At 50.6% G+C, this 21,881-nt stretch overlaps 1 protein-coding gene across 1 annotated transcript in view; it reads left to right on the forward strand.

The window, feature by feature from the left end:
• CASC3 (CASC3 exon junction complex subunit) overlaps positions 1–19,446 on the forward strand; it is a 446,580-nt gene extending 427,134 nt beyond the window's left edge. Inside the window, exons 12-13 of the mRNA XM_069634785.1 lie at positions 17,546–17,668; positions 18,941–19,446. Of these exons, the coding sequence (XP_069490886.1) occupies positions 17,546–17,668; positions 18,941–18,970 (153 nt within the window). The 3' untranslated portion in view covers positions 18,971–19,446. The remainder of the gene's footprint in view (positions 1–17,545; positions 17,669–18,940) is intronic.
• The last annotated feature ends 2,435 nt before the right edge of the window (positions 19,447–21,881 follow it).

Here is a 21,881-nt window from a genome sequence, read left to right on the forward strand (position 1 = left end):
GGAGAGAGTAGCAGCCATTCCGGGGAAAGTGCAACGACTGCTGTTAATGAAGATTGCCACAGTGCGAACCATCAAGTTGCTGCTCGGCATGATGTTGTCTTGTACCTACCTTATGCATCTCCGCAGGTTACGGATGCAACCTCTTCAGGAGTTCCTGGACGCTCGCTGGAAACAGGTGTCCGGAAGCTTCGCAGACAAGATCCCGCTCGATGAGGAGTTCCTCCGGGCAATAAGGTGGTGGGGCGTTCACTCCAAAATCACCCAGGGTTTCAAAAACCCTCATACCAGGAAACTGTCAGCATGGACATTCCCTGGAAGGCTGTGGAGCCCACACTGGATGTCTGCACGCTAGAGGCGTGTGGCTCCTGGACGAGAAGTATGTCCACATAAATATCCTAGACCTATGGGCAGTGTTCTCGGCCCTTAAGTCATTCCTTCCTTCTCAGAAGGACAAGGTGGTGAGGATCTTCATGGGCAACACCACCACCATGTTCTACATCAGGAAGCAGGGGGCACTCGATCCACAGCGTTTTCCAAAGAGTTCAGGACTTGTGGCACTGAGCCGTTGGACAAGGGATGTTCCTCTTTACCTGGCAAGAGTGAAGAACACCTTCTCAGACTCCCTCAACAGGGAGTTGCGCTCCTGCCACGAGTGGGAACTTCGGCAGGACCAGGTGGACCGCAACTTCATCCAGTGAGGCAGGCCCTAGATTGATCTGTTTCTGACGGCAGCAAATTCCAAATGCCAGAAGTTTGCCAGCAGATTCCACCAGCCGAGGAGCCTGGGGGATGCGTTCTCCTGCCCGTGGGAAGGCCTGTTCCTGTACGCGGTCCCTTCGTGGCCTCTCCTGCTGCGAGTCATCAATCAACTCAAACGGTGCCGATGCAGGATGATCATCGTCGCCCCGCGTGGATGAGGCAGGTTTGGTACCCGGACCTTCTCAGCCTGTCAACGTCCCCTCCGGTCAAGCTGCCAATGGTCGCGGGTCTGCTCACCAGAGATAGAGGTGCAATCCTGCATCACGACCCAGGATCGGTGAACCTGAGGGCTTGGCAGACTTTAGGGAGGTCCTTGCCCGTGCCAGAGCGTCATTGACTCTTAAATGCTACGGGCACAAGTGAAAGTTTGCTATGTGGTGCTGGGCGCAGAAGATCGGCTCCGAGTGTCACGGTCCCGCAGATTTTTACGTAGTTGCTGTCCTTAGCCGAGGCGGGGCTGGTGCACACGTCTACCAAGGTGTATCTAGCGGCTATCTTCCGCTACACTAGGTCTCCAGGACGATCTTCTCTTTGGTCCCACCGTCTCGTCAAGGAAATCCTCAAAGGATTGTTTCGCTCGTTCCCGCCGGTGAATGATCCTGCCCGCCGTGGGAACTCAATGTGGTACCGACTAGGCTCATGGGGGGCCTCCTTTGAGCCTATGAATGAGCCCTCTCGTTCCTCTCAGGGAAAACTGCTTTCCTCGTGGCCATCACCTCTGCCAGGAGGGTAGGTGAGAACCAGGCCCTTCCTGCCAACAGCCATATTTGACTTTTCACGAATCGAGGGTAGTGCTGCGACACACCCCTACTTTATGCCAAAGGTTCTGTCTGAATTCCTCCTCAACAAGCCTTTGGTGTTGCCTGTGTTCTTTCTGAAATCTTTGTCGCTGGCTGAAAGGACTTTGCACACGCTGGGTCCTGTGAACCGTGGGAATGCTTTGTCTAAAGCTTCCATCTCAAGGTGGCTCTTCGGCTGCATCATGCACTGTCATAGGTTAACAAACCAACCGCTGCCTGGCCGCCCAAAAGCCCATTACGCCAGAGAGATCACTGTGACGACAGTGTTCCTGTCTGGTGTGCCCCTGCGGGGCATCTGCAGGGCTGCTAGGTGTTGAGGTCTACGCACACCTTCAAGATATTCTACTGCGTCGACCGGGATTCCAGGGAGCAGTCCAGCATCCACCATGCTTTGCTACTCAACCTATCCGTTTAAGGTGAGCCTTTTCCGGAGATCAAAGTAATTGCTTCTGTTGAGCCTGGCCACCTCCTGTGGTTGTGTAATGTTGTACTGCTATGTATTATTTATTCATGAGCATTTAAATCCATGCCAGATCCCATGCTGAAGAAAAAACAAGCTACCTACCTGTAACTATTGTTCTCCAGCATAGGTCTGGCATGGATTCACATGCAAACTCTCCCTCCTACCCCTCTGCGGCTCTTCTTGGTCATACTGCCACTGTACATGCTACCAAATCTGAATACGGCTGCCAGAGGAGGGGTTTAGGGAGAGGGCAGTCATTGGCTGAGGACAGTGATTGATTGGTTTAGAGGAGAAATGTAGTTTGTAAGGAAGTGTTTTTTCTTTTACCGAGGATTCCCGGCCTGCCTACGGGGAATATTCATGAGCATGTGAATCCATGACAGACCTATGCTGGAGAACCTTATTTAGAGGAGCATTAAGCAACTCGAGGGGAGTTACTTTTAAGAACAGTTCAGAGATATTAACATAACTAATACTTTCTAGAGGGGCATTCAGCTACTCCTGGACAAACGAGAAGAAACAAGTTACTTACCTGTAACTATTGTTCTCCAGCATGGGGTCTGGCATGGATTCATGCTCATGAATATTCCCTGTCAGGCTGGGAATCCTCGGTAAAGAAGAACATCAGTTTCAGTTTCACTTCTGAACTGTAATTCTCCTAACAACTAATCAGTGGTCTCTGGGTCATACTGCCCCAGCCAATGACTGCCCTCTAACTAAGCCCCTCCTCTGGCAGCCATTTTCAGATTTTTACCGCACGTTAGAGTGGTGGGAGTCCTCGTGATTAGCTCTCATGCTTTTTACTTCGTTTTGCGCTTTTTCTTAGAGGTTTGTCTAATTTTTCAGTCAATCGAGCCTCAAGCTCCATTGATCCATCATCCGACTAACGGGGACCCGTTTTTCGGAACTTTCTATGCCCCTCAAAGGCGATTTATTGTCGAGTTCCCTTGTTGGAGGATTCCAGAAGATTCTTTGAGGCCTACTCTGCATGGACATGGCTGAAGAGAAAGGAGACTCAACGCCTCTGTTCAGGATCTGCCCTGGATGTGGACTTCTGAACATTTTCCTAGACGATGGGCACTCCCTGTGCCTTTACTGCCTATATTCCGACCAAATGCACGTGGAGGAGACCTGTGCGTTCTGCAAGGATATGGTACCTCGCACCATGAAGGACCGTCGCAAGCGGCTCTCAGAGTGGCTCCAGATGAAGATCCCCGGGCAGCAAGCCTCACCCAGCAAGAGGAAATCTGAGCGGTCTTCTAAGACCTTTGAGGGCGCTCCAGCGACCCAACATAAGGCAAAGCACCGCGGGCACCGGGAGCACCGTTGGGACGGGCTCCTAGACGACCAGGTCGGGAATGGCATCTCCGGCACCCTCGACCATGAGCCAACGCTCCGGGTCAGCGAAGAAGAGTCGGACCATTCGACTAAACTTCTGGAGAAGTCCCGAGGGAGCGGGGCGCTGACCCTCCCCTCACGATGAAGGCCTCAAGAGCGCCCAAGGTCATGAAGGCCCAGGTTCACCAGGCGAAGTCCTCCCTGGAAGGAATGGTGGCGTCCCTAGCAAAGGCCGCGGATGCGGACTCGCAGGAGGCGGCCCCCAAGACAAAAGTTTCCCAGCTTGTTTGGTGGGAATCGTCTTTTCTATCCATTGATAACACACCAGTGAAGACAATGCCGATCATCTCCCCTAGACCGTCCCTGCTGGTTGAGCAGAAGGGGTGGGGCCCGGTAGTCCTGCAGGGCTCGGACAGCTCCTCCTCCGAGGAGCTTTCTGGTCTGAAGGCCGTACTGGATAAATTCGACCCCGGCGAAGCAGATGTGGAGAGCGGTGAGGAAACGGACGAGGAGCAGCAGGGCAGTGAGGAGCCAGAGGACATCACGCCACTGCCACTGCTCCCGTTGCAGCCACCACAACAACCTCCACCACCACCAGCGAACGTGTCAGCGGACATACTACAAGCACTGCACACCTTGAGCTCAGAGATCTGGACAAGGATGCCCCTGTCGCCTGCGGGAGATCTTGCGGCACCTGGGCCCTGGAGGAACCCCCCGTCAAGAGGATGAGAGTCCACCCTCCACCTCCTTGCCACTCTTCGCCTCCATCCCCTCCTCCGAGGGACAATACGGAACCGGATATGGCGACGACGGGCACGGCTATGGACAGCGACAGTGAGAACCTTACGTTGCCAGTGCCCAAGGCCTCGCCACCTGACGAGATTGGCTCCTTCCACGCCATGATTGCTAGGGCCTCGGAGATGTTTCAACTAGTCCCCGAGGAGAAGGATTAAGGCTTCCTGTACCATCGCCGGGAGACCTTGCTTTCTATCCCTCTACTGGACGATATTTGGGACGAGAGGCTGTCCCTCATGAAGAACCCGTTTTCGGCCTCGGCGAAGAGGAACCGGTACGAGAAGAAGTACAGGGTGCCGGACTCTGCACTCAAGTGTCTCCGATCCCAACCGTCCCCGGACTCGGTGGCCTTGGCGGCGAAGAAGTCCTCCGGATCTTCGGCATCAACATCCTCAGCAAGGGAAAGATGCTGGACACCATGGGGCGACGGGGTCATCTCGTCAGCTGCAACGACCATCCAGGCGGCCAATGCCTTGGCCATCGTGGCCCGTTATGACAGGGAGCTGTGGTTCAAGATTGGAAGCGTTGGAGATCCCGCAAGAAGGCGAGGTGGCAACAGACCATGCCATCCCAGTGGCCACGGACATCGCCGACACTGGATTCCGTCAGATGGGCAACAACGTTTGCCTTCGTCTGCGGGGTTGGTTGAGGGCCACTAGCTTCCTCCAGGATGTACAGTCTAGGGTGTTGGAGATTCCATTTGATGGGGACAACTTATTCGGCAAGACGGTGGACGAGTCTCTTCAGGCCATCAAGGCGGATACCGCAGCGGCCCAGGCTTTGGGCACGCTCCAGCAGCGATGGCCATCCTTTCGGACCCCCGGGGGAAAGTCCCATGGATACTCCAAAGGTTTTGGTGGTGGATCGACATCCTATCGTCAACCGTCCTGCTCTTCGGCTCAGGAAGCCTACAGGGCCGCAGGAAGTCCTGAGGAGGTCGCCGTCATCAAGCCACCCAAGGTGGCGAACCCACAGACTAAGCAGGATTGAACCGGCCACGTCTTCGGGCCCCCACCTGCGCACCACGATGGGAGGCCGGTTGACTAACTTTGTCAGCGTGTGGAAGTCCATCTCCACTGACCGTTGGGTGCTGGATGCCCTGGCCCATGGCCACACCCTGGAATTTCAACAGAAGTGCCCACGGATTCCACCGGTGGCCGGGAAGGAAAACCCTGTCCCTCAACTTCTGCTGGAGGTACGGGCCATGCAGAAGAAGGGCGTGATAGAACTCGTCCCAAAAAGACTCTGGGTCTCTGGAGTGTACTCCCGGTATTTCCTCATCAGAAAGAAGACTGGTGGTTGGAGACCCATACTAGATCTCCGCCGCCTCAACAAGTACATCGGGTCCCATAAGTTTCGGATGGTCACCCTTCAGCACGTGCTGGGGCAACTGGAAGAAGGGGATTCCCTATCGTCGCTGGACCTGGAGGATGCCTATTTCCACATCCCCATTCACTAGGGACACCGCAGGTTTCTGCGATTCGTGGTCCAAGGGCAGCATTACCAATTTAAGACCCTTCCCTTCGGATTGAAGTCGGCACCAAGTACTTGCACCAAGTATCTGGCACCAGCAGCGCGGTGCGCCTGCAGGGGATTCATGTCTACCCCTACCTGGACGATTCTCACCCGAGCAAAGTCGAGGGAATCTGCCGCCGAGCACACGGCAGGGACCGTCCGGCTACTCATGGAACTGAGGTTCTGGATAAACTTTGCGAAGTCCTGCTTGGTGCCATCGCAGGACGTGCTGTTTCGTCCCGGCTCAACACGGTGTCGTGCCTGGTGTCCCCTTCGGAGGAGAGAATAGCGGCCATCCTGGGCAAGGTACAACGGCTGGTGACCCTGAAGATCGCATGAGTGAGGTCCATCAAGTCCCTCTTCGGCATAATGTCGTGCATTCACCTCGTGTGCCTGTGCAGGCTGCGGATGCACCGCTGCAGGAGTTCGACGCCCGTTGGGTCCAGGTATCAAAAAGCTTCGAGAACAAGATCACTCTCCCTCAGCAAGAGTTTCCGTTGAGTGATTCAGTGGTGGGGTGTCCTCATCTGGTGGCGGGCACAGATTTCCAGACCCCCACCCCTCATCAGGAGACTGTCACGAGGGACGCATCCTTGGAGGGATGCAGTGCGCACACGGGTCGTCTCCACTCAAGAGGCCTGTGGCTACTGGAGGAGAAGTTGTTGCACATCAACGTTCTGGAGCTACGGGCCGTGTTTTGGGCCCTCAAGTCTTTCGTTCCATCCCTCAAGGGCAAAGTGGTGCGGATCTTCACGGACAACACCACCACAATGTTTTACATCCGGAAGCAAGGGGGGCACCAGATCCCGCCGCTCTCCAAAGAGGCGCAGCACCGATGGCGATGGGCTGTTGCCCAGTAGATGTTCCTCGTCCCATTTCATCTGGCAGGAGTGAAGAACACTGTGGCTGACTCTCTCAGCAGGGAACTGCACTCGTGCCACGAGTGGGAGCTTCGGCAGGACCAAGTTGATCTTCTATTCCGACGATGGGGCAATCCCCAGATTGATCCGTTTCAGCAGTGACAAACAACAAGTGTCGGAGGTTCGCCATCAGGTTTCCCCAGCCGAGGAGCATGGGGGATGCATTCTCCTTCCACTGGGACGGCCTGTTCCTCTATGCGTTCCCTTCCCCAAACCCTGTTGCCGTTGCTTCTGCGACTCATCAATCGACTCAGACGGTCCCGGTGCAGGATAATCCTCGTCGCACCGGCATGGCAGAGGCAGATATGTACACGGACCTTCTGGAAATGTCGGAGTACACCCCAGTCAAGCTTCCAGCGAACGCAGATCTTCTCGCCAGGGAAGGAGGTGCGATTCTGCACCACGACCCAGGGTCGCTGAACTTGCAGGCCTGGCTCCTGCAGCGCTAGAGTTTGCTGGATACGACCTTCCAGCGGACTGCAAGGAAGTGCTTGCCGAGGCCAGGGCTTTGTTTATGCTGAAATGTTAGACATAAGTGGACGAAGTTCAACGTCTGGTGCCACGCACAGAACCTCTACCCTCTACGGATTGTAGCTCCGCAGGTGCTGCCATATTTACGGTCACTGGCCAAGACAGGGTTGGTTCATGCTTCCATTAAGGTTCATCTGGCGGCTATCTCCCGCTACTCTAGAACTCCGGGGCAGTCGTCATTATGGTCACACTGCCTGGTCAAGGCATTTATAAAAGGACTTTTCCGTTCGTTCCCACTGGTGAAAGCTCTAGCCCCGGCGTGGGAGCTCAGTGTGGTGCTGACTAGGCTCCTCGGTCCCCTTTCGAGCCTATGCATTCGGCACCGCTGAGGTTCATCGTGGAAAAGTGTTTCTTGTGGCAATCACCTCCGCACGACGAGTGGGAGAGATTCAGGCCCTCTTGTAAACCACCTTACTTGACATTCCACGAGATGAGGGTGGTGCTGCGGGCACACCCCTCCTTCATGCCCAAAGTGCAGTCCGACTTCCATCTCAACAAGCTCTTGTTGTTACCTGTTTTCTTCCCGCCGCCTTCATCGCCAGCTGAGAGGACTTTGCACTCACTGGATGTGGCTAGAGCTCTGAAGTTCTACATGGACTGCACAATGTGTTTTCAGAAGACATCACAGCTGTTTGTGAACTTTGGGACTATGAACCAAGGGAAGGCCCTCTCCAAGGCTTCCATTTTCAGGTGGCTCTCCGGCTGCATCACCCATTGTTACTGGTTGGCGAACCGACCGTTGCCTGGCCGTCCCAAGAGCCCATTTGACCAGAGCGATCGCTGCAACTACGGCGTTCCTGTCTGCTGCACATCTGCAGGGCTGCTACGTGGAGGTTGATGCACACCTTCACGAAATTCTACTACGTCGACCGGGATTACAGGGAGGAGTCCAGAGTCGGCCAAGCAGTGGTGCGCAACCTGTTCGCTTGAAGGTGAGCCTGGTGAGGAGGTAAGAGATGTTTAATTTTGAGATGCTTAATGTTCAGCCTTGCCACCTCCTGTGGTTGTGCATGTATGTACTGCTATGTATTTATTCATGAGCATGTGAATCCATGCCAGACCCCATGCTGGAAAAGTTACTTACTTGTAACTGTTGTTCTCCAGCATGGGTCTGGCATGAATTCACATGCAAACCCTCCCGCCTACGCCTCTGCGGCTCTTCTCCTGGTCCTACTGCCACTTTACGTGCTAGCAAATCTGAAAATGGCTGCCAGAGGAGAAGCTTAGGTAGAGGGCAGTCATTGGCTGGGGGCAGTGTGACCCAGAGACCAGTGATTGGTTGTTAGGAGAAAGACCATTCAGAAGTGAAACTGATTTTTTTACTTTACCGAGGATTCCCAGCCTGATGGGGAATATTCATGAGCATGTGAATCCATGCCAGACCCATGTTAGAGAACAACAGTTACAGACAAGTAACTTGTTCCTTATACTTTGGTTTGTATACAATAAGTATTAAGTTGTTGTTTATAATTGGGTTTCTGTTGCTTGTGTAATTTGCTTAGATCACATGCTATGCATAGGCCGACATCTAGTGGAAGCCTGAATATTAGTTGTTTTTCGAAACTTGAAAATGGGCATCGAAATAGGGTGTGCCAGTAATACTATCCCTATTGTGACGTCCCCTGTATCCATGATTCCTCACGCGTGTTGGTCCCTCAGATTGTTTTTTTCCACCATCATAAGCGGTCGCAAAAATATAAGCGGAGTCCATTTTCGGCGTACGCCGTTGAACTTTAATAGTTTAGTATTTCTTCCTGTCCTTTTACCGACGCCGTGCCTCGACCAGTGAAGACTGAAGAAGACTACATAGCTGAACATCGGACGGAGACTTTGATGGCGCCACCCGACCTTGGAAGGTCCTTTCGGCCTGGGCCTTATAGTAGGGAGAGTGGGGGGTGGTCATAAACATGTAAGTTCCCACCCTTTCCCATAGTCGCCCAGCTGCCTACCAATATTATGGAGCATACTCCCTTTAAGTTCTGCCCCTCCTGCAATAGGAAGTTCACATGGGTCGACAAGCATAGGGTCTGTAACCTTTGCTTGAATAGAGACCACGACGAGGTTCATTGTTGGGCTTGTAAGCTACTCCTACATAAAACCCTCAAAGACATGCGAACTAAACGTTGGGCCCATCACGCCATGCAGGCTGAGGCCTCCATGGACGGACGGCGGGGGTGACGGGGAACCTCCACGTTCCCCAGTGCCAGCCCCTGACCCTAACAGACAGGCCGGCGGTCCTGTTATGGGGAAGACACCCGGCGGCAAGGGCACCACAAACGCATGCCCCACGGCAATGCGAGTGAAGTCGCACGCCGAGAGTCAACGGCAAATGGCAGATCTTCCGATCCAGAGCGGTCGCCGCATGACAAGCTCATTAAGACGAAGGATGCCCGACTCAAAACTCCCCCGTCCGGCCCTGCGACGGCGAAAGACGCCACGCAAGCCATCCCTGCTGTCGAAGGTCAGCCTACATCCGGGGACAAACCCAGGGAGTCCTCCGAAGCCCCCTCTTTGACCCCTAGCTCCAAGAAGTCATTGTCTAAGAGCAGGACCCACAAAGAAAGACACAGGTCCAGTTCTTCTAGGGAGAGGGACTCACTTGGAAAGGATAAGGCTAGAGAGCAACCCTCTAGCCAACATAATGCCCCTACAGGACACTATAGTAGAGCCTGATCATGCACATCAGCCTGACACTATCTGTCTTGATGAAGGAGGAGGACATACCCCACTACACCTGCCTCCTCTACCCAGTTCAGCCAAATGGACTGCACAAGATATTGACAGTCATGAGTCGCATGACCTGCTTGGCAAACTTCTTTGAAGAGCATCCACATGTTCGGGACAACCTGGCCTCCACGCCTCCCACGACACAGGCGTCTGGGTTCCACTACACAGGCGTCTGGGTCCAATACAACACTTACAGTCTCTCAATCCCAGGCAACGGCTTTACCGGATAGGAAGAGATCTCTTCCCCCAGTAGAATTGGCTACTGAACCAGCACACAAAACTCCTCGCATCTCCTACGACCAGGATGCAGAGGAGGATGAATACTTGGACGAGGGTGACCGCTGTTATGACGACATCGAGGGTTAAGATGCCAGGGGGAAGACGATAAAGACCAAGATGACACCGAGTCTGGTTTTTGTGATGGACTCTCCAGTCCCGCAAGACCCTCCCTTACCAGACTCCCCGGTGGACAACCAGCCCCAATTCAACGATATCCTCATAAGGGCTGCAGAACATTTCGGAATTGAAACGCAAGAGGTCCAACAGGACAAGGATTTTGCAGAAAGTATGCTGGGCGATTTAAAAAAAAAAAAAAACAAACCTGCAACCCAATTTATCCCCCTGCTAATGTCAGTCCAAAGAAGGATTCAGCCTTCCCTAGGACTGCCAAACGATATCTAGGCGGTGAACCCTAGGATCGAGAAACTTTTCAAACCAGCACCTTCCTTCCCCTCATTTATAATAGGCCAACTTCAACCTGACTCTCTGGTTGTTACCACCACCCGCAAGAGAGCTGGTACCCCCTTGGCCTCCTCCGAAGCCCCTCCAGAGAAGGAGAGCAAATAATTATATGCCATGGGTAGAAAGATAGCGTCCACTGCAGCATACCAGGCGCGGATAGCAAATAATTCCACCTTGCTAGCCAGCTATGACTGCACAAAGTGGGATGAGGTAAAGGCCCTGGCAGAGTCTGCACCAGAACTACTAAAGGCCAAACTCTTCCTTCTGGCTGCCGAAGGCAGAGCTACAGCAGGTGTCCTACTGAAAAATAACTTTGATGCAGCTGACAACGCTGGACGCGTTATTGCAGAAGCCACCATATTATAATGCCACGCCTGGCTTAGACAATTGGGCTTTAAACTTGAGACTCAAGCTACCCTACTGAATATGCCAGTTGAGCCAAACGTGTTGTTTGGCAAAGCAGTTGAAGACGTTCTCAAGTCCGCCAAGGATGAGTCTGAGACTCTTAAATCACTTGGCCAACTGACGAATAAACAACCAGGCCAAAGAGGTGGTAGTAATTTTAGCTGTTTTCGGGAGCAAAACGCACAGAGGAACAGGATACAGCCAAAACCAAGGTTCCTCTTGGAATACCAATCAACAAGCAACCCATGGTTACCCCAGAGGTCAGCGGAAGGCCCGCGGAAGAGGGAGGCGCTCCCCCACCAGAGGTGGAGGGACACCTTCTAAGCAATTACGCCCCGCTACGGGTCCGCTCCCATGCCTCCCCAGTCAAGGGATGAATATCGTTTTTCACCCATGCATGGGAGGGTATAACATCGGACAAAGGGGTGTTGTCAACTGTGACGGGGGGTTATTCTATAGAGCTTCAAGGAAGACCGTTAAATCTTCCCTGCGACAAAAGAAACCATTGCAGGAGGAACAACCTATCCTGCTAGAAGAAGTATCAGATCTACTTCTCAAGGACGCCATTGAGTTCGTGCCGCACAAGGAGGTAAACAAGGGTATTTATTCAACATACTTCCTTGTTCGAAAAAAAGATCTGACCATGCGCCCGGTACTAGACCTGCGCCCTGCAAACAAATTTGTAAAACCACAAAAATTTAGCATGACAACGCTACAAGAAGTAATATCTCTGTTAAAACGGGGGGAATTACATGGCAACATTGGACATGAAAGATGCCTATTTTCATATCTCTGTTCCCAGCGCACAGAAGATTCTTGCAGTTCAAAGTAGCAGACCAACACTATCAGTTCAAGGTGCTGTCCTGCGGAATAGCCTCTGCTCCAAGGGTGTTCACCAAGGTACTGGCGGTGGTGGCAGCGCACCTACGCATGGAGTCAGTCCCAGTGTACCCTTACCTGGACGACTGGCTGATCATGGAAGAAAACTACCATCTTTGCAAACTAAACACGCAAAGGACAATCAACCTTCTCTTTCAATTGGGCTTCTCAGTAAACGAGAAAAAGTCAAGTCTGATACCAAATACATCAAAACAATTCCTAGGAGCTATATTAGATAAAAGGACAGGCTTAGCCTACCCATCAATGGAGAGAGTACAAAATCAGCTTCGGCAAATAACCCAGTATCAAGCCGTTCTCCTGATAAGCGTATGCAAAGCAATGCGTCTGCTAGGTATGGTGGCATTGTGCATTTACCTGGTCCCCGACGCACACCTGCGCATGCGTCCAATGCAGGAATGGTTGGCGAAACAATGGTCTCGGGCAAGTGGTCAGTCGGACGATCTAGTGGTTGTTTCGCCAACACTGGTTCAGAATTTACGCTGGTGGTCAAGGGAAAATCTACTCAAGGGGAACCCTTCCACGAACCGGAAGCACAAGCGGTCGTCATGACAGACTCGTCCCTTTCCGGGTGGGGGGGGACCCACTACCTTCACCACACAGCCTATGGTCACAAGTGACTGCACAGAAACACATAAACGTTCCGGGTGTTATTGGCAGTCCTCAAGGACCTACAAGCCTTCGAAGAACACCTAACGAACCTGTCGGTACAAGTCCTAACAGACAGCACCACCGCAATGTTCTATATCAACAAGCCGGGAGGTACACAATCTCCAAATCTGTCCAGGCTGGCACAGAAAATATGGAAGTGGGCACTCAGGCGAGGGATGTCCCTGTCCGCCCAACATGTTCCAGGGGTACTGAACACACTAGCGGACTCTCTCAGCAGAGACCCTCTACCAGAAGAGCACGAGTGGCAAGTACACACAGACGTCGTAGACCACATCTTCTCTCTTTGGGGGTACCCCTCTCTAGACTTGTTCGCTACAAACTTAAACAAGCAATGCCCAGGCTTCGCGGCCAGGCTCCCCCAGCCACACTCCAAGGGGAACGCCCTATGGATGAACTGGTCAGGGATATTTGCTTACGCCCTCCCCCCAACCCCTCCAACTCCTTTAGTCAGCAGGATAGTGAACAAAATACACAGGGAACAGATGACACTCATCCTAATTGCTCCTATGTGGGCGAGACAACCGTGGTATCCACACCTGCGCAAGCTAGCAATGTGCGATTCCCCTCAAGCTCCCATACAAGGTCAACCTGTTGACCCAACACGGGGGATCAACGTTACACCCACAACCTTACTCTTTGAACTTGGCAGCATGGCTCCTGAATTCATAGAGTTCGGACACCTTAATCTTCCACACCGGTGTATGGCCATCCTAAAAGAAGCACGGAAACCAAACACCAGACACTATTTCCACAAGTGGAAGAGATTCATCATTTGGTGCCAATCTAAACAGATCAACCCCATAGAGTGTACTCCATCACACATTCTTACTTACATGCTCCACCTATTGGATTCCGCATTGGTCTTTACCTCTCTTAAAGTCCACTTAGCAGCTTTATCAGCTTACACCACCTTCCAAAGTACAATCTTGTGGTGGAAAGTGCCCGTTATTAAAGCTTTCATGGAGGGAGTGAAAAGAATACATCCTCCAGTCTCTAACCCCCCGCCTGGTTGGGATTTAAACGTAGTACTAGCAAAACTCATTGGATCCCCCCTTCGAGCCTTTGCAACAGGCTACCCTTGGAGACATCACCTATAAAACTGCCTTCTTAGTGGCTATCACTTCCTTAAGAAGAGTCATTGAGATCCAAGCCTTGCCAGTGCAGGACCCCTTCTTTGTCATCCATCAAGACAAATTGGTTTTATGGACTCACCCGAGGTTTTCACCTAAAGGCATTTCCAAGCTTCACGTAAACCAGTCTATTGAGCTTCCGGCCTTCTGTCAAAAGCCAACTAGCTCAGCTGAGGTCAAACTCCCCACACTAGATGTGAGAAGAGTGGTTCTCTACTACGTAGATAAGACCAAACCTCTTAGGAAAACTGGTCAACTGTTTGTCTCCATGGCTACAGGCAGACAAGGCGAGCGCGTTTCAAAGAGAGCAATCTCCAAATGGATAGTCAAATGTATACAGTTATGCTATTCATTATCAAACAAGACACTGCCTTCTACACCTAGAGCCCACTCCACACGGGGCACTGGGGCTACTTTAGCTTTACTTGCAAACGTACCATTAGACGACATTTGTAGAGCAGCTACATGGAGCTCAGTTCACACCTTCACTCAGCACTACTGCATTGACACATTCCAGGACAGATACACAGGTGGGGCACGCGGTCTAAAACATCTATTTGCCACAACCCACCACCTTCTCATAACAATGCTCGCTAATCTATGCATAGCATGTGATCTAAGCAGATTACACAAGCAACAGAAGGAATACATTACTCACTGTAATGGTATTTCTGGTGCTTGTATCTGCTTAGATTCACATGTGCCCACCCTTCCTCCCATGAGAGAAGGTGCATAGATGTTTAGATGACCTTTCCATATATATATATATATCTGTTTGGGAACTCTGTATTCAAACTACTCCTCATGCCACCTCATGTCAGAAAAAATACAATCTGAGGGGCCTACACGGGTGAGGGATCGTGGGTACAGGGGACGTCACAATAGGGATAGTATTACTGGCACGCCCTATTTCGACGCCATTTTCGAGTTTCAAAAAACTAATACTCCGCAGCTACTACTAGATTTCGGCCTATGCATAACATGTGAATCTAAGCAGATACAAGCACCAGAAATGATTACGGTGAGTAATGTATTCCTTATGACTGCTCTTGTGAGCGATGGTGTGGAAAGAGAGGTAATTCTCTTTTTAATGGACTGGAGCAAGGGAATTGCTTGACTGATGGGTTTCTTCCAATTAAGAATGTCCTCTACAGAATGTGTACTATCTCGGACTGTCACCTCAGTATGGATGCTAAAATAGCGAACAGATTTTTAAGCAAAGGTGAGGTGGTTGGAGCTTATGGGAACTGTGGATCTCCGCGCTATTGGATTGTTTTCTTAGGGTGCTAATAGATCGATGCCTGTCACCTGTATATGGGATTTCAGAAGGACAGCGGTCCTGCAGTTCAAGTGTAGGGAATGTGTTTTCAGTTGTGTCTGAAATCCCTTTGTTATACTTTGGCGCTGGCTAAGTGATATCTTATATTCAGTACATATGAGATTCCACACTGTTTTAAAGTAGTTGTTGATTTTATTCTTGTCACATGCTCTCTTGCTGGCATAGTTTGTCACTCATGTGACATACATCTTAGATTGTACAATCTTCTTCAGGATTGTGAAAAAGCAGAGTGCTTGGTGTTCAAGTGCCGACACGTGTTTCAACCTCTACGTTTTTCTCAAGGCTGTTTGTTGGTGTGATAAGAGTGACATTTGTGCCAGGTGCGTGGTGATTCATGACATGTGGTGACATTAAAATACCCATGTTTAAGATACAAGTGGAGAGACCATGAGTAATTGCATAGCATACCAATTATATAGATCCATATGAGGCTGTGACATATGTCAGGTATATGTGAAGTTCATATTAGATTCACATGTTGATAAATTTTGGATTCATAGTTTATCATTTGTTGAGTTTAAACATTGGTGCATCATGGCAGATTGTTAGTGGGTTGACAAGCTGTTACATTTGTTTATCATATTTCCCATTTTTATATAAAGAATTACAGTATCACAGTTGTGTTAAATCCATTTATACACTTAACAGTGCAAAGATCATTGTTGTGGGAAGGAAAGGGCGAAAAGAAAGAAGAGGGTTCTTATGAGCCTGTTGTAGAGTAATGATTGTAACTACCAATTGCTGGTGACCTGGCTTGTCAGCACCACTAGACCGGATAGATGTAGCGCCCTTGTCCCCACTATGACTAGCACTTACCAACAGGGGACCTCAGACTATGAACCTCCTGCCCACCCAACCACCACCATGCACCTGGCACAAATGTCACTCTTATCACACCAACGAACAGCCTTGAGAAAAACCTAGAGGTTGAGACACGTGTCGGCACTTGAAAACACTAAGCACTCTGCTTTTTCACAATCCTGAAGAAGATTGTACGAACTAAGATTTTTAAGCAGGTCGTTCCACAACAATTGGTCATCAATAGGTGATGTATGACCACTATCTGCCCCTGTAACATCTGCGGCGTCAATGATTGTGACATCTGGTTCATCTTGATCTTCTAAATACAAATCATCCTGATCTTGGCTAGACTTATCCTGCTCTATGTACCAGATGTCTTGATCTGCCTGGTCAGGCGGATTGTCCCCGTGTTGAGAGCCATGTGAGGAATGCATGGATGTAAGGGGGACTATTAGTGGGTGAAAGATGCAGAGGCTGACCAGACTCAAGGGGTTGACACATCTCGAGGTCTAAAGTCTTTTGGCGAATTATGATACTTATTCACAAGTCGATAAAGGAGGAAACCTTGTTCATAGTCTCTTAAAAAGCACTCCTTTGTTCAGGTCCCTCTACTTTGGTGTCTCCACAAATGGGAACACAACTGCTTCTGGCTCTTCCTTAGGTCTTTTCTTTTGAAGAGATGTGGCCAGAGGGGAATGAGCTTCTTCATACTCTTCAGAGACAGCAGGAGTGTGCATTTTATGGCTATGGACCTTTTTATGGTGCTTTTCTGTCGAAAAATGAGTCTTGCGTTTTTTTCAGCTGATGTTTTGGCATCTCAGATTCATCCGTCAAGTGGGATTTCTGCACACATGTAGCTGCCGCTTTGTCTTTATCGCCTTGCGGTAAATGCTGCTGCGGAACCAAAGCAGGCTTTTTTGACAGAGGATCGGTAGGCCGCGATGCGCCTGCTACTGGCATGCAGCCTTCCTTTGACAGTTCCAGCAAGGTGCGGCCTTGGGGTATGTGGTTGGGCGTGGGTGCGTCCTTGTCGCCAGAGGCTTTTCCCATAGCAGCGCACTGTAGCCACCTTTCGAGGCTGGGGACTGACATGCAGGAGCCTGATGGTTCCTTTGTGCTAGCTTTGGGTTTCGAACCTGAGCTTTCGCTGCCCTAGCCTTCCTGATCAGACTCTTGACGCCTGGGGCGGTTTCTGGCCCTGCCATCATGCCATGTGCACCGTGCTCTTTTAAGGTTTGGGGCCTAAAAAGCGTAAAGGATGCGCAATGCGTCTCCTGGCGATTGTGGGGAAGGTAGTGGTTACACACCCTGTGGGTGTCGTTCCACTGATATTTTCTGTTATTATTTGGACAGAATTTAAATGGAGTATTCTCTGTGTTCTAAAGTGAATTTAAGTGCAGCAAAACTGGAGCAGTAAAAACAGGGAAGGGTGGTAGGCATGCTCTATATGAAAAGGATAGTCCCCCTACTGCTAGGCCACTGCCAGGGGTAGGCCGAAGTCTGTTGCCGGAATGATAGTCTGTTTCATTCGTCGAAAGGTCTTCCGCTCATGCATCGTCAAGCAGAAACCATCGAAATATTAAAGTGATAACTCAAAAGTAGTGTAGCTACAGGGCTCTGTGAGAAACGCATCTAACCATGATAGCGGAAATAAACCATCTGAGGGACATTGTATATGAGCTTGTATAATAAGTTCCACTTCTTCTCTCTAGGCGCAGTCTCAGGTGTATGGAGGCGTCACATACTACAACACTGTCCATCAGCAGGTGCAGCCCAAGCTTTCACCCCCTCGCAGGACTTCCCATCCGGTCACTGTCAAGCCTCCGCCCCCCGAGGTAAGGAGCGGTCTCCATCATGGATAAAAGGTTTCTTTACTTGCATTTACAGGACTGATGTCCCAAAGCTGTCAACTGTGTTTGGCTTTCATTGTGTGAGGCCTTAGACGGTCGAAAAGCACAGCATATGCAGATGCAGATTAAAAAAGAAAAGCGGTTACCCTGTTTAAATTCCAGCAGTTTTTGACGTGGCGATCATCAACGAGGGGGTGTCATGCTGGCTGTTTTTGGCTATTTTATTTATTTTTTGTCAAATATGTGTTGCGTTTGTGTATGGGTTTTGGGGTTCTTGGGTGAGGTAAAAATTGGCAAAATCTATTTTACTGGTTCAAAGCAAACTTCTTTGACAAATGGCAGTTAAAGAAACACTTTTGTTGTATAGTGTAGAGTTTTTTTTTTTTACTTACTAGAAGTAGGGGTCTATTGAAAATATCTTTGCCAGAAATGGTATGTTGGGTTTTATGTTTCACAACTGCTGCCATTTTCATGGTCTTTTTGCTCTTGGGCTTGGGTTAGGGTTGGTTATTGTGGGCAGAGGGAGAAGTGCAATATTGTTTTACTGATCTCTTAAAGTTTCAGATTATATGGGCTCTTTGTGTATGGGGAAATGTCCAGGTGCACAGACTTTTGGGGCATGGCATACTTGGACATGCATGCAGCATACTTTTAGTGTCTTATGGCGACTTTGTGTGTTATGATTGTGTGTGCATGTTGGTCTGTGGGCCAATATTTGATTCTGGTGTGGGTGCGTCTGGCTCTTGTTCTGCATCGGACTTCTCGAAGTCTGGCTCTAGCTTGCTTGCTCTTTCTCTCTGCTTGCCTGGAATTCATGCTATTTTTCTTGCTTGTGCTCTGCCTGCATCGCGTGTGCTCTTTTGCTCACTCGCTTTTCCTTGCACACGCTCTTTGACTTGGTCTGCCTCGCTAGCTCTTTTGTTAGCACACGCTCTCTGCCTCCCTCGCACTTGTGCTCTATTGCTCTCTGCCTTGCACACTTTTGCTCACTCGCTGCGTCACACGTGCACGCGCTTTCGCTCACTCTTTGCCTGCCTCGCGTGCGCACACTCTGTTCACTGTCTGTTTATGCTGTGCTGGGTATGTGTTTAGTGGTGGTTCTGGTCAGTGACTAGGGTGTAGAGTATTAAGGTCTGTGGTGAGATTTGTTGTCTGGTATGTTGAAAAGTTGAGAATTATTTATTTTAAAAAATTAATTTTTTGCCCCAAACCGTATTTGTGAAGTTTAGTGCAATGACTGTGGTTTTTGTTTACTAGGGGACCTTGAAAGAGAAGAACAGTACATAGGAGCCATCAAATTTGGGGAATCCTCCCAAGTGCACACAACCTGTTCAGCAGAAACCATGAACTCGAGTGAAGGAGTAGAGTGCCCTCTGTCAATCTGGGAGGAGTGGGAATACAGAGGCTCCCTGCTGCCACCCTCATCCTTGTCTGTTATGGACGTTATTACTCTGCAGAGAACAGAATTCATCTTGCATACTACCATTTTTAGATTTGGAGGGGTTTGTGGATTTCTTGGTCTTACTTTCCATACCCCTGGTTAGGTGTTCAGTGACTGTATATAATCACACACGCTAGTCAATTAGTTCTTCCCAAATACTTGAAAATCGATCGATGTTAAATGTTAAGTTCTCAATTTAAGAGTTTTGGAATCCAGTGAGATCTTCAACTCTTGTGTTCTTTCTTGTTTGTACAATGAGTTATATAAATAATATATATATTTCGTTTTTTTTTTTAAAGTAAATCTTTGTCTACATCAGTAATGTTTTGCATTCATTTGGTGTGTCTTTGCCTTCTTTTAAATATATGGTGTGTAAGTCCAGGAGTATTGGGATTGGGAGTGGGTGTTGTGATGGGTGTTGTGGGAACATGGACCTATTTTACTTCATGAATTTAGAATTCTAGTTGAGACCCCGACCTGTGTATGCTTCAGGCTTGCTCATCACTGGTGTAGATTTGGCCATTCCATGCAAACTGTGGTGCTTTGTACAACCAAGAAGTTGGATGCCATGGGGTGATGAGTTTGGTGGCGATGACCATCAAGGCGCCAACGCTCTCTCCATTGTGGCTCGTTACTACCAGGAACTGTAGTTCAAGATCATTCCCCTCCTGGACTTCCTTCCCGACGACAAGATTCCCAACGACAAGAGGTTGGAAGCTCTGGAGATCCTGCAGGAAGGCGAGGTGGCGTCAGACCATGCCATCACGGTGGCCACGGACATCGACACAGGGTTCCGCCAAATGGACCACATTGTTTGCCTTCATCGGCTGGGCTGGCTGAAGGCCACGAATTTTCATCTGGACGTTCAGTCGAGAGAGTTGGACATGCCCTTCGACGGGGACAATTTGTTCAGGAAGGCTGTGGATGAGTATCTTCAGGCCATCAAGATGGACACGGAGACGGCTTGTGACCCGGGCACGCTTCAACAGTGGCAGCCGTCCTTTCGGACCCCAGGCGGCAAATCCCAAGAATCCTCCAAAGGTTTCAGCGGAGGTGCCTTGTCTTACCGTCCACCGTCCTGCTCGTCAGCCCAGGAGACCAACAGGCGCCGTTCCAAGTCCTTAGGAGAAAGACGTTGTCGTCGCCAGGGTCCCTAAGGCGGCCCTTCGACGTCAAAACAGGATTGAACCGGCCGTGGCTTCTGGCCTCCACCCGTGCACCCCGGTGGGAGGGAGGCTGGCGAACTTCGTCAGCGTGTGGAAGACCATCTCCACCGACCGTTGGGTGCTGGATGCTCTCGCTCACGGACACACCCTGGTATTTCAACAAAAGTGCCCCTGAAAACCACCAGTGGCCCAGCAGGAAAACCACGTCCCTCAGCTGCTGCTGGAGCTACGGGCCATGCTAAGAAAGGGCGCGATAGAGCTCGTCCCAAAGAGGCTATGCTGCTCCGGATTGTACTCCTCTTACTTACTCGTCAAAAAAGACTGGCAGGTGGAGGCCCATCCTAGGCCTCTGTCGTCTGAACAAGTACATCAAGTTCCAAAAGTTCTGGATGGTGAGAAGAGGGGGGATTTCCCATCGTCGCTGGACTTGAAGGATGCTTGCTTTCACATCCCCATCCACAAGGGACACCGCAAGTTTCTTTGCTTTGTGGTTCAAGGGCAACATTACCAGTTCAGGGCCCATCCCTTCGGATTGAAGTCGGCGCCAAGGGTTTTCAACAAGTGCCTGGCACCAGTGGCGTCACAGCGGTGTCTACGTGGGATCCACGTATACCCTTACCTGGACGACTGGCTCATCCAGGCGAGCTCAAAGGACATTGCCGTCGACCACATGGCGAGGACCATCCGGCTCCTGGCGGATCTGGGGTTCTCGTGAACTATGCAAAGCCCTGCTTGACTCCATCGCAGGACGCCTTGTTTCTGGGATCCCGCTTCAACAGTGTCGTGCCTGGTGTCTCCGTCGGAGGAGAGGATAGCGGCCATCTTGGGCAAGGTACAACGGCTGTTGGCCCTGAAGATCACAAGGGTGAGGTCCATCAAGTCTCTGCTCGACATGATATCGTCATGCATATACCTCATTCGACTGTGCAGGCTGCAGATGTGTCCACTACAGGAGTTCCTCAATGCCCGTTAGATTAAAGTGTCAGGAAGCTTTGAGGACAAGATCACACTCGACGAGAGTTTCCGTCAAGCAATACAATGAAGTGGTAGTGAGTTTTCGCACATCTGTCCGGAGGTGCAGATTACCAGACCCCACCTCACCAGGAGACGGTTAAGACAGACGCCTCCCTGGAAGGATGGGGAGCTCACACCAGAAGTCTTTATGCAAGAGGCCTGTGGCTACCGGAGGAAAGAGCATTGCACATCGTGTTGCAGCTGCGGGCAGCGTTTTGGGCCCTCAAGTATTTCCTTCCGTCCCTCAAGGGCAAGGTGGTGCGGGCCTTCACGGGCAACACCACCACAATGTTCTACATCAGGAAGCAGGGGGGCACCAGGTCCCCGGCGCTCTCCAATGAAGCGCAGGAACTGTGGCACTGTGCCGTCGCCCAGGGGTGTTCCTCATCCCATTTCACCTGGCAGGAGTGAAGAACACTGTCTCCGACTGCCTCAGCAGGGAGCTGCATTCTTGTCACGAGTGGGAGCTTCGTCAGGACCAAGTGGATCGCATGTTCCGCAGATGGGGCAATCCCCATATCAATCTATTTGCGATGGTGACAAACACCAAGTGCCGGAGGTTCGCCAGCAGGTTTCC

Source organism: Ambystoma mexicanum, chromosome 13, assembly GCF_040938575.1.
Source record: "Ambystoma mexicanum isolate Mex_15411 chromosome 13, UKY_AmexF1_1, whole genome shotgun sequence".
Classification (NCBI taxonomy): domain Eukaryota; kingdom Metazoa; phylum Chordata; class Amphibia; order Caudata; family Ambystomatidae; genus Ambystoma; species Ambystoma mexicanum.